General features: G+C 41.1%; 1 protein-coding gene across 1 annotated transcript; it reads right to left on the minus strand.

The window, feature by feature from the left end:
- Positions 1-7,942: 7,942 nt before the first annotated feature.
- On the minus strand, positions 7,943-10,831 carry LOC121943601 (mRNA decay activator protein ZFP36L1). The gene is made up of 2 exons (XM_042487163.1): positions 10,585-10,831; positions 7,943-9,402 (listed from the first exon to the last, which is right to left on the minus strand). The coding sequence occupies exons 1-2, from the start codon at positions 10,636-10,638 to the stop codon at positions 8,206-8,208; spliced, it is 1,251 nt and encodes a 416-aa protein (XP_042343097.1). The 5' UTR covers positions 10,639-10,831; the 3' UTR covers positions 7,943-8,205.
- Between the last annotated feature and the right edge of the window lie 789 nt (positions 10,832-11,620).

Below are 11,620 nucleotides of genomic sequence, written 5' to 3' on the forward strand. Positions count from 1 at the left end.
TCAGTGTCCTCGCAGGACATTTACACCATGTGGTTGACTCATCTGAACACTCTATTAAGACCCGAATGCAGGTTTTTAAATCACACACACACACACACACACACACAAAGAGAGAAAGAGTGTATTTTACTAAAGCTTCCACTAGATGGCGCCACTTCTTCTTGGCCTTTTCTTGGCTGACGCTCAGCCCAGTGTCTTTGACTCTTTTTTTTTTTTTTTACTCAGTGGGCACTTGTGCTCAAAGAAATGTACTCTGTCATGAGAGAAGTTCTGTAATTATGAGTAATATTAGGTATTTCTAGCATTAGAGGTACCTCTTAGATTTATTCATCTTATCCACCTCTGTGCAACTGCTGCACAAAGGTGGAAAATAAAATTGACATACGTTCACTCAAGCATTACTGCAGATGCAGTTTTTTTGCAGGAACTTGTTGGCTACAATGATTCATTTTAATATGCATTTAACAAAGCATTGTTACTGATGCCTAATGCCTACAGATGCCAGAAGACATTTTCTGACAACTCATTTGATCAAATTAGTAAACTGCTCACTAAAAACGACTTCCCTCACCACTTCAAATGAATAATCCTTGTTCTGTATTCAAAAAGGTATCTGAAGCTAATGAATCTTTATCAGTCCCTGTCTGACAAATCGTGTACAAAATTTCCTTTGTGTTTATGTCCCTCCACTGCAGCCTGACTAGGAAATGCTGAATGAAGAAACACAAACAGGGAATTTGATACTTCTGCTGTCATTTTGGAAGAAACCCACTTGATTTTATTAAAATAGTGAAGCATTGTGTTTGCTCCAGATAAACGTTGGAATATTTTTAAACACAGAGGGAGAACTCTGGAGGAGTGTTTCAGTGGTCCTGCAGGTGCCTGGCTGCTGTTTTACAGACTCAGTGAAAAATGTGCACGCTTCTGTCTCAACAGGTGCTGCCACAGGTTGACGGGTCACCAGGAAAACTACTTTGTTACTCTAAAACTACTCTGTTTATGTGCCATATATTAGTATATGCTATCAGAGTTGGAGTTCCGGTGTGCTCTGGCACCACTACATACTGGGTATTGTTCTTTTACTTTGAGTATATATAATGTGACAGAGTGCATAACACAGCATCAAAATAGAGCTTGTTGATCAAAAAAAGTGCTAGTGGAGGATAAAATTCTACAAACATTCTAAATCCCACAAATGTCTTTAAATCCTAGAAATGTAGCAAAATCCTAGAATTGTCCTAAAATCGTAGAAACCTCCCTAAAATCAAAGAAATGTTCTGAAATCCTAGAAATGTGCCAAAATCCTTCATTCTAAAATCCTGGAAACATCCTAAAGTCCTATAAATGTCCTAAAATTCTAGAATAATGTGTGGAGCTGCTGTAAAAAGTTGAGTATCCCAGATACTCAACTTGCCAAATTGAATATACCCTGCAATTTTACCTGTCTGAACACAGGAGCTTCTGAGGCCTGAAAGAATTAGGAATTGAAGTTTGCGAGGTAACTTCAGGGTAAACTTTGCATTTTCAGTACCACAAAGCTAGTTCTCTTTTTACCGAGATAAATCACATAGGCTGAACAGCTAACCTGCTTCTGAGTAATTGTCCTGATATGGACCAAAGTCCAGAGTGACAGGCAACAAAAGCTTATATATTTTTATAGGTCAGTAGCTCTATTATATTGTTTTATGCTTTCTATTTCCACCACTTTTAAAACAGAGCTTCAAACAAACTGAGAGATAGTTTACAACACCAAACACATGATGATTATTTTAGCTGCATTTGCAGTTTTTTTTATGCCCAAAAATATTTTACTTTTCTGATTCATCACTGCAGCTCAGTATAAGTGCCTTGGGGAAAATGCATGAAGTGTTCCTCCCATAGGATATGGTCCAGGGCTGCTAGAAATTTGAAAATCCAAAGATAATTTCAATCCTTTAAGTTTTTAAAGACTGTGATAAATGGTTTAAATAATGGTGTGATTTTGGCATTTTTTATTTTGGCAGGCCCATGGGCTTCAATCTCGACAGAAATACGCAGTTTGATTCGTGGGGCATTCGAGGACACACACACACACACACACACACACACACACACACACACACACAGCCACTTATACACACACTTTCCCCTAAACCCTCCTGAGCTACCCATTAATCAATAATTCTTCTTTTTCGCTCCTCTCTCTCTAAGCTCGGCACAAACCTTTTCCTGCTGCTGAATTCTTCCAAATCACTTCATTCACCCATCCCAGTCCACGCACACACACACACACACACACACACACACACACACACACACAGGGAAGCCGCCCCTCACCCTCTCTCCCAGGATGATTCGAGTCCATTCCCATTGAGCTGCATTAGCATACAGATGTTCGGCTGAAAAGGGAAAGCAGGGGAACACAAAGGGCCTGCATGACCAGGAGGGGAGGGAGGGGTCGAGGGGCTGCACAGGGATGGCCCTTGGCCTCTTTAGGGTCTTACAGGCACACACATTCATACACAAGCACACACAACTACGGGTATTGAATGGTAAGTAGCCATGGGGGTTGTGGGAGTCTGCTCCTGCTTCACGCCACTGTTATTCATTCACCAGAGGGAAATCCTTGGCCGGCCCACAGCTGAATGCCACCACACACACACACACACACACACACACACACACATTCACACACACACACACACACACACACACACACACACATGCACACACACGGCTCCAACCCTCTTTAGGATTTTTCTGGCCAAAATACTTGCTGTCTGTTGTTTCTCAAATACAAAACACAAACAGTATAGTAGAAGTTTCCAGTATCTCCAGTATCAGATTTCTAATATAAGTTTGATGAGATTTGGAATAGTTGGTATAGTAAACTTGAAAGTTGATTTTCTGTTACTCCAGCACTAAAACATTGGAAAGTTGGATTTAGTTGTTGATTATTGTTAGCGCTTTTATTTTAAGTCCTGTAGGTTATTTTGACAACAGGTTCCTGTCAGATATCAATAAAGTTTTGAGGTATTTGTGAATGAAGTTACATTCTTGGACACTACATCTAATGAGAAAATATAACACTTTTTAGTCCATTATCAGCCTAATGTCCAGAAGAAAGTGTTGGCATTGTACGTTTCTTCAAATTCTGGATATGTTACACAATTTGTATGTGTCATATCAACATTTCTAAAGTGGCACAGTTCAGGAGCTGCTTTTGTCATCTGGAGATGAAGGGGATGCCGTACATCAGCCAAGCTGCAGACCATCATTAGATACCAACAAACAACAAAACTGGCTGTGATTTAGTGAGGCATTGTTGTGTTTCCTACAGTGTTTTAGCCACCAAATGTATTTTTTGGTTTTTTCAACCAACCATTAGTGTTTATCCAGTGGCTTTTTAGTCACCAAATGTGAGAACTTGGTGACACATAACTTTTTTTCTTGCAGCTTTTAAGGCACCAAACAATGTGTTTTTTATGATCAATTGCTGTTTTTCCAGCAGGTTATCAGCCCCCAAACATGCATGTTTTTTGTTACTTGTCCCTGTGTTTTACGGGGTGGACAGTGTCACAAAATGCAATTATTTCTTTACTCGAGGTGTGTTTTTAGTATATATATATATTGTGCGACACATATCTGTGGTTTGCAGAAATGAACAATGCCAACATTTATTTTTCTGATCAGTTTATAAATAGTGTAGATGAAACATTCCCACATCATATGAAATTAGCTCCACCAGCACCAGTTACACCAATAAAATGTGTGTTTTATACAGCCAACACACACACACACACACACACACACAGGGGAGGACGTCAACTTCTGCTCCACTTTGTGTGAATAGATGGAAATCAGTCACAAGTATCTCTGTGCCCCATTGTGTGCTGGGAAGTCTTTGTTTGAGCATCTGTTGCCCAAACATTCTCCTCAGTGTCACTCACTCTAAATTGGTCTGTTCAGACGAGTTGCAACAAAACTCACGCCTCTTCCCACACAACACAACACACACACACACACGCACACACACATTGAGGGGAGGGCTGATGGGAGATTCCCTAAACGCAACTAAGAGAAAGAGTTAATCTTTGTTCCTTTTGTGCGTCAGTGAGACACAGATGATTGTAAAGGCTCTAGAAGCAGTGGCAGCAGTTTGAAGTGATGCTCGTGGGAACGCTTTGCCCAGACTGAACATTTGTGTTGTTCCATCATGTAACAACTAAGATTTCCTAACTTTCACAGCACTTACAAGGAATATGACTCTTGTTGCTCACATTTTACACAAATAAAACATCCAAAACAAATACTGCAGATCTGAGCCAGTTATAGAAGAGAAAACTTAGCAAGTCCACAAACAAATTAAGTTTGCACTGATATCACAGCCTGTTATCGCTCTGAAATCATCAAACATGTCCACTCTGTCAGTGGTTTTGGCATAGTGTGTGGCATAGTATGACCCAAAAAAAGTCACCCTCCATATCCAACCATGCTTAGACAGAACCAGTGGCATTGTCATTGTAAGCTGCTGGACTGCAAGATGGCATCGGGTGCATCCACATAAGAAGTGCAAGGTTGGCTTCACTTTACAACGTGGCTGGACATGGTCGCGTGCGCATGAAACACTGTAGGACGGCATCAGGTAATAACGCTGCTGGTAATAATGTTATATGATGGTATAACTGCCTTTTCAACTATGCTCATCTGATTATTTCCCTCTGAGTCATCAGACATGATCTTGCAGAACACTGAAAGAGTTAAGTGTTTTTCATAATGCTAGGACACACAAAACCGACATCAGAGCACTGGAGGTGATAAAAGCCCCCTGCTGCGTCACCCCATGTTGCCTCATCTCAGCCAAAAAGTTGCACATGAACATAGGGGAAAGACTGCCAACCAACACATATGTTCTGCACCTGAGTGATAGGAAATACTCCTCCATACCAGCAGGCAGCGGTTGTCTGTATTCATCATTCAAAAAAGGAAATTGGAAGACCATCTCAACACTAATTAGTCAGTTAGCACATTCAACAACACAATCCAGTGTTGAAAGAACAAAACATATTTACCAACAACACAAACCATCAGGAAACATTTCTGTCATAGAGTTCTGCAGCTAAAGAAAAATGTTCTTATCTCACATAACACGTTTGTTTTGGTCTCAATCCCTCTTGACTTTGGCTGTTTGTGTACATTCCTCACTTCCGTTTCTCTTCTCATGGGCTAAGCCGAACGGCTGGTCAGAGTGATTTCATTGACCGTTGGGCTCCGCCGCCGCCGATTCAACATGCTGACGATGGTCGAGTGTCAATGGTGCAGGACACACCACAGAGATAAAGGACCATGGACGCTCATCAACGGCCCAAGTTCCACCATTGGCAAGGTTTTTTCTTGTGTTGATAGTTTTTAAAGTTTTGAGGGTTTTATTGTTTTTAAAACTTATTATGGATTGTTTTTAAAAAATCGTAGGAAACATTTTAAATCTTTAAATTCTGTTTTGATCATATTGCTTCAAACATCCTTTGCACTATAAATGACACAAAAATGCAGTGAGACACAAGACAGCCAAGCACTCACGTTTCAGGCTTTTATTTTGAAATTAAAGGGGACAAATATATTAAGATAAAGAGCTAGGATATCAACATAACCCGTGGAATGTAAACAATAAATGCACTTAAATTATGTAAAACACAACATCAAACAACACAATATATGTTTCGCTTTGAAAAACAAAATAAATAAGACTTTTAAGTTAACAAAAGTTACAAAAAAACAGCTTGCTGCCAGGTCAAGCTCACAATAAGCAACAGCAACATGAAGCGTCTCTGGACTCTTGGGGGCAGGTGGCGTCGATTTCACAACAAAAGCAAACAATGAGTAAAAAAAAAGCTTGCCTGTTTTCATTTGAACTTGCTTGATTTCACCTGCCACTCAGAGTTAGCTAGCTGGCTGGCTAGCGCGCAACAGAGGTTGACCTACAAACACATTGTCATCAAGGCAACTCTGATAGATAAAAATCAACTATAAACAAAGGTCACCTTTTCACCTGTTTGTTTACACCACAAGATAGCACACAGGATTTTAAAAAAAGGTAAGAATTTCCACATGCTACGACCACAATGCAGTAACACAGTAGTCCATAGAGTCTCACATGCACGATGATCATTTTTCTTTTTCATTTTTCTGCTGACTCACGCTGAGGCCATGAATGTGAGTGAACTCCTCTTTCACCACTTTTGTTTTTCGATGACAGCGCTCAAAAAGATTATTACAGTCAGAGGTGTTAGGCTTCGTGGAGAGGAGAGCAGACTCACTGTACGCTCACACCAACAGCAGCAGCTGATGCTGCTGATCGAGGAATCTGCAGCCGGAGCAACGTCAAGAAAGACATCACCACAACTCATCGTGCTGCTTTTGATGTGAAAACTCAGCAAGTCTTGATTTCTGCCAGGCCTATTAGCCAATAAGGCAACATACATATAGAATGCCAAAATGTTTTTCCTCCTCCTGTCCCCTCCTCTCCGTGAGCTGCCTTAAAGCTACTGGATAGCGTAAAGTAAGCAGATGGACATCATGAATGCATACGTAAAGCATAATTTCTCATAAAAAAAGCAATAAATAAGTCTACAAAAGTGTTAAGCTATAATAACAATAATCATAACACTTTATTTACCTGTGGTGGTTAAAGGCTAGGCTAGGTGTTAACGGTACTAGTAGGTTAGGGGAACGCTAACATCAACTTTGGTAACTAGAGTCAGTGGGTTGCCTACACTTGTGCTATTTTTTTGTCACGAAGGCAGTTTAGCTGGATCCTTGCCAAAATGGCTGACAAATACAATCAAGTGGCCACAGCCATACAGCCAATCAATGAATCAATCAATGACAGCGTACAGTCATTTCACCTCAAGATCTTTCATACAGTCGGAGAGCCCTAATATGACTGGAGAAGTGTGGCAGGCTGCTATGAACTGAGTCAAAATAAGAAAAAAGACCTGAAAAAAGCAACATTGCTCTGGTGAAAAAAAAGAAAAAAAAGTGGTTAGCACACCAGTCATATATCGGGCAAACAGCATTAATCTTAAAATCCTTTTAAAATCAGGGTACAGGAAATTCTCACACAGAACTTCACTCTGAGTAGGATTAGCATATAGGCAAATGCCGAGCTAAGTACCCTTCAAATATTCTCTAAAAATGGGTATACAACAGTATACAGCAGTAACAATGGCATAAAAGATATAAAAAATTAACAACAAAAAAGAAGTCAGCTAAAACTGGACAAACACTGAGCAGCGCTACAACTGCTTGGATGAGAAATGCAATATGCACAAAGTTAGGTACGTTTACCCGGCTGGATTTAGGGAGGAGCTGAAGCCCTAATGTTTGATTCTCTTGTGACTCGTATACTAAAATGCTTTGTTATAATAATGGAGATTCTGCTTTATTTACACCCAATATTGTGCTGCTATTTTGTTTTTGGAATGGACATAAACCTTTTGAAAACTGGAATGGTATCACTTTTCTTGTGCTGCTTTTGGGTGCATTTTAGAAGTATTAAAACCTTTGAACCATGAGCAAATTGATGCAATTTCTTTCAAAAACCAAAAAGAAAGAAAGGAGGGGGACAACAATGAGCAACCTGGTAAAAAATTGAAAGAAATAAGTAGATTTAGAATTTTTTTTAAACTAGGGAAAAAGAAAAGGCTGGGATATGATTTTTCTTATTATCATAATTATATTTAAAATTGTTTTCAAGAACTATTATAATTTGTATGCTTTTTCCAGGTCATTCACTTGTATTTTTTTTTTTTTTTTATCTTTTGTGTTTTGTTGATTTTTTAAAAACAATTTAAGTAATTCTTTAATATAGTGTTTAAGAAATTTTTAGCACTTTCCAGGTCATTTACTTGTTTTTTTTTTAACTTTAGTTTGTTTTTTGTTTTACTCTTTTTAATTTTGGTCTTTTCTAATACTTTGTACTAATTTTAAGCGCTTTTTCTTGGTCATTTCCTCATTCATTGCTCATTGCCTTCTTCCCATGTTTTTGACAGAAATCATGGCCAATTTGCTGAAGTTTCAAAGGCTTAAAATGTTTAATAACAGAGTTTCTGCTTTATTTACACCCTACATTGTGCTGCTTTTTAGTTTTGGGATTGTCGTCACATAGAGTTCAACAGTTGGAACTTCTTTTCCCGATTAAATTCAGCCCTACAGTAAAACCCTTCCCTACTCGTCTGTAACAGATAGCCTGCTGAAGATGGGCAGGCGCCGGCCCTCGAAGCTCGGCGACTCTGTGCCGCTGGAGGAAGAGCTGAGGGAGCAGGAGGAGGTGTAGCCTTCCTCAGAGAGGGAGTCAGCTGAGGAGCAGCGCTGGAGGCCATTCAGCGAGACTGGCAGCTGCTGGGGGAGTTGGTAAGGGAGGTTTGGATTTTTGGAGGGTGGACACCTGGCGCAGACAGAGTCGGTCATAGCATAGAACCGCAGAGCTGAGTCACCGCTGTCTCCCGGCAGGTCGGTGATGCCAGAGAAGGGGTAGGGACAATGCTTGAGGGCCCCTGGCTCAGGGAAGAGAGGGGAGAGGAGCTCAGGGCTCCCTGTGGAGGATGGAGGAGGGGAGACAGAAGAGGCCCTGGTGAAGAGGAGGGAGGACGGCTGCGACTCCTCAACTGGTTGGAAAGTGTGGGGAGAGGAGGAGAAGCCTGCAAAGCTGAGGCTGTGACGCAGCAGAGGAGGCCTCATCTTCTGTTTCTGTGCAGGTGCGCCGGCATTGCCAGTGAGGAGCTCGTCTGCATTGTGGATGAAGTGGCAGCGGGCGCCATACGGGCAGAAGCCAATTGTGTGGAAAGTGCGGCACGGCTCTGTCTTGTACTTGGGGTGCCGGCTGAGGCCCCTCAGCTCATCCATGCCATGGGCGAACTGGCACTTGGCGCCGTACTTGCAGGTGCCGCTTTCCTCGTAGGTGCGACAGAGTTCGGTCTTGTACCGGGTGGAGATGTGAGGAGAGGAAGCCGGGGGTCTGGAGGCAGACGGGGAGGTGATGGAGGAGAGAGAGGTGTTGCTGATGCTGAAGCCTGGTGGAGGGAGCAGCAGTTTTGAGGACACATTGGCTGTTTTGTCCTCTCTGCCTCCCAGGGTGCTGCCCTCGATCATGCTGACTGAGCGATCGACTCTGAAGGGGATGTGGCTGAGCGAGGAGCGGGGGAGCAGACTCTCCCTGTTCCACTGCTGGTTGGAGGCTACGTCGAGCCCCCAGCCGACTGAATCGGTCCCCTCAGAGCTGCTGCTGTTGAACTTGGAGTTGGGGAGGGTCACGGGGCACAGAGAATGGCGACGCTGGAAGCCCAGGACTCTTTGACTGTGCTGCTGCCGTTGCGGTTGTGAGCCGGTGGGCGAGCCATCTGTCGCCTCCAGGCTGCGGAAATTCTGTCACACAAAAGGAGAGAAGAGAAGAATAGATGTGAGCTTTCTGCATTCCAGGAGCGCTGGAGCGAAACTGGCACGGCCAAGTCAAGCTGAAAGAAGATTTTAAAGCTGCAGCTGAAGCAGAAGGAGAAATTTACTCACAAAGTCCAACTATATTTTATCTTGAAATGAACTACATAAGGCCTCGGACTTCATAATTATTTTAATTTTCACTGCAAATAAATAAATAAATAAATAAAAATGGGGCTTTACTTGTGTTGCAAAGTAGCATATGCATGCACAAAGACAAAACAACCTTGCTTCAGAGTTTTTCTTGTACTTTTCCTATTTCTTATCTAGACACCTTTCACAAGTGTTTAACCCTTTGAGCCCTGTGCAAATTGATTTCTCTCTTAAAGCATGGGGGGAAAGGCAATGAGCAACTTGGCAAGAAATGTAGTGCAAATTGCAGGATTTAGTTGATTTAGAATTTATTAAAAAGCTACGGTCAAATTTTCAAAGAACTATATTTATAACTATCATAATTACATATTTAAAATTATTTTTACAGAACAGAAAGTATTTGTAAGCACCTTGGCTTGTTTGCTTACTTTTTTTGTAGCTTTTTACTAATTTCTCAAGTTGCTCAATGCCTTTTTCCAGTGTTTTTTTAAGAAATCAAGCCAATTTGATAAAATTTCAAAGGGTTGATCAATTATACTTTTAACTGTAAAAATATTTCTAGTTACTAAAAGAAAAAGACAAACCACAGACTACTTTCGCAAAGATATGATTTAAGCCAAAAATGCAATACATGTGATAGCAAATGACTGTTCTTGGCGTTTTCATTTATTGTTTAGCTTTCTAAAACTTCTAACCCTAGATGTCCACTGAAGTGTACAATAATTTAAAGATTTCTTTTGAATGAAATTTAGACACACTTAAATCTAGATTTTCCTAAAACACTGCCATTTTTAGTAATGAGGTCATGTACATAAATGAAATTCAGATACGGACAAAGAAAAACACTTCATCAAGTTCTAAACTTTTTATTACTTCATTATCTTTTACCACATTGTGAAACATGCATATATGCTGCATATAGCATCGCCATAACTGAGAATCATCAAAAAAGAGCTCAAGCTGAACACAGAGGATTGTGGCGTGTTAGTAGATATGCATTAAAGATTTAAATTGTCTTACCTTGAAGAACTCCTCATCCAGTTCTAGAAAAGGGGTTAGAAAGTCAGAGGGCATGGTTTCCTCCACTGTCCTTGCAGGGTAAAGGTGCTGATTCCAGTGGAGGAAGATTGGTGAGGACAGAATGGGTCCAAAGTGAGAGACGACACACTGCTGTGTGGAGCGGAGACGGCAGAGTAAAGTTTAACAGACAGGAGATTTCAGTTTGGCCCCTGAAGTTTGCTTTTAGAAGGTTTTAGGGGGAAGACAAACTGCTATATCCCAGGGAGGGAAGGGGAAAGAGCAGTAGTCAGGTCTGTTTAGAGGGGACAGGGAGCTGGGAGAGAGAGCAACGTGACTCTCAGAGGAAAGTTTCTTGACCATCTGTTGGAATCTGCTTAAATAGTTGGGGAAACCCACCCATACACCCACCCCCTGCCTGTGTTCTTCAGGGGGCAGTGCATGGAGTGTGTGTTAATGTATGTTAATGTGTGTGTGTGTTGGTGGGGGGGGGGGGGGGGGGGGGCTGGGGTCCTGCATTGTAATGGTGTGCTGGGGGGCAGGGTGGGCACAGAAAGAGGAGGAGTAGGAGGAGGGGGCTGAATGAAACTACTTTTCTACCCATTCATTACCAAATCCTTAAAGATGCATTCTTCTTTTTTGTTTTTTGTTTAGGGATTGATAAAGCTAAGGAGATAATGACAAACACCAAACAAATGTACTTTCATTAGTGCAGTTCCAATGCAACAAAGTATTTAAAAGTGCATTTGACGTTTAAGAAAATGTTTTTCACAACGCTTTTATGAAGTTTATTCCCCCAAATGTTTTCAGCTATTGAAGGAAAACACACCCACAATATCTGAAACATGTGCATTAATCCCCCCAATAAAAAAAGAAAAGTAGCAGAGGACTTTGAATATGACAAAATTAAAGATGTTTACATCCTAAATTGATGCAGAAAAAGCACAAATTGATGCATATAATTCAGCATAACGTAGGAAATTAAGTAGGTTTTTTTGTTGGATTTTTGGCCAGAGGCTTCCCAAACCCCAAGTTTAGT

Source organism: Plectropomus leopardus, chromosome 5, assembly GCF_008729295.1.
Source record: "Plectropomus leopardus isolate mb chromosome 5, YSFRI_Pleo_2.0, whole genome shotgun sequence".
Classification (NCBI taxonomy): domain Eukaryota; kingdom Metazoa; phylum Chordata; class Actinopteri; order Perciformes; family Serranidae; genus Plectropomus; species Plectropomus leopardus.

Coding starts and splice junctions, on each gene's coding strand:
- LOC121943601 (XM_042487163.1), bottom strand. CDS start 10,638: ATGCCCTCTGACTTTCTAACCCCTTTTCTAGAACTGGATGAGGAGTTC. Junction 9,403..10,584: donor TGGATGAGGAGTTCTTCAAG/GTAAGACAATTT, acceptor TTTGTGTGACAG/AATTTCCGCAGCCTGGAGGC.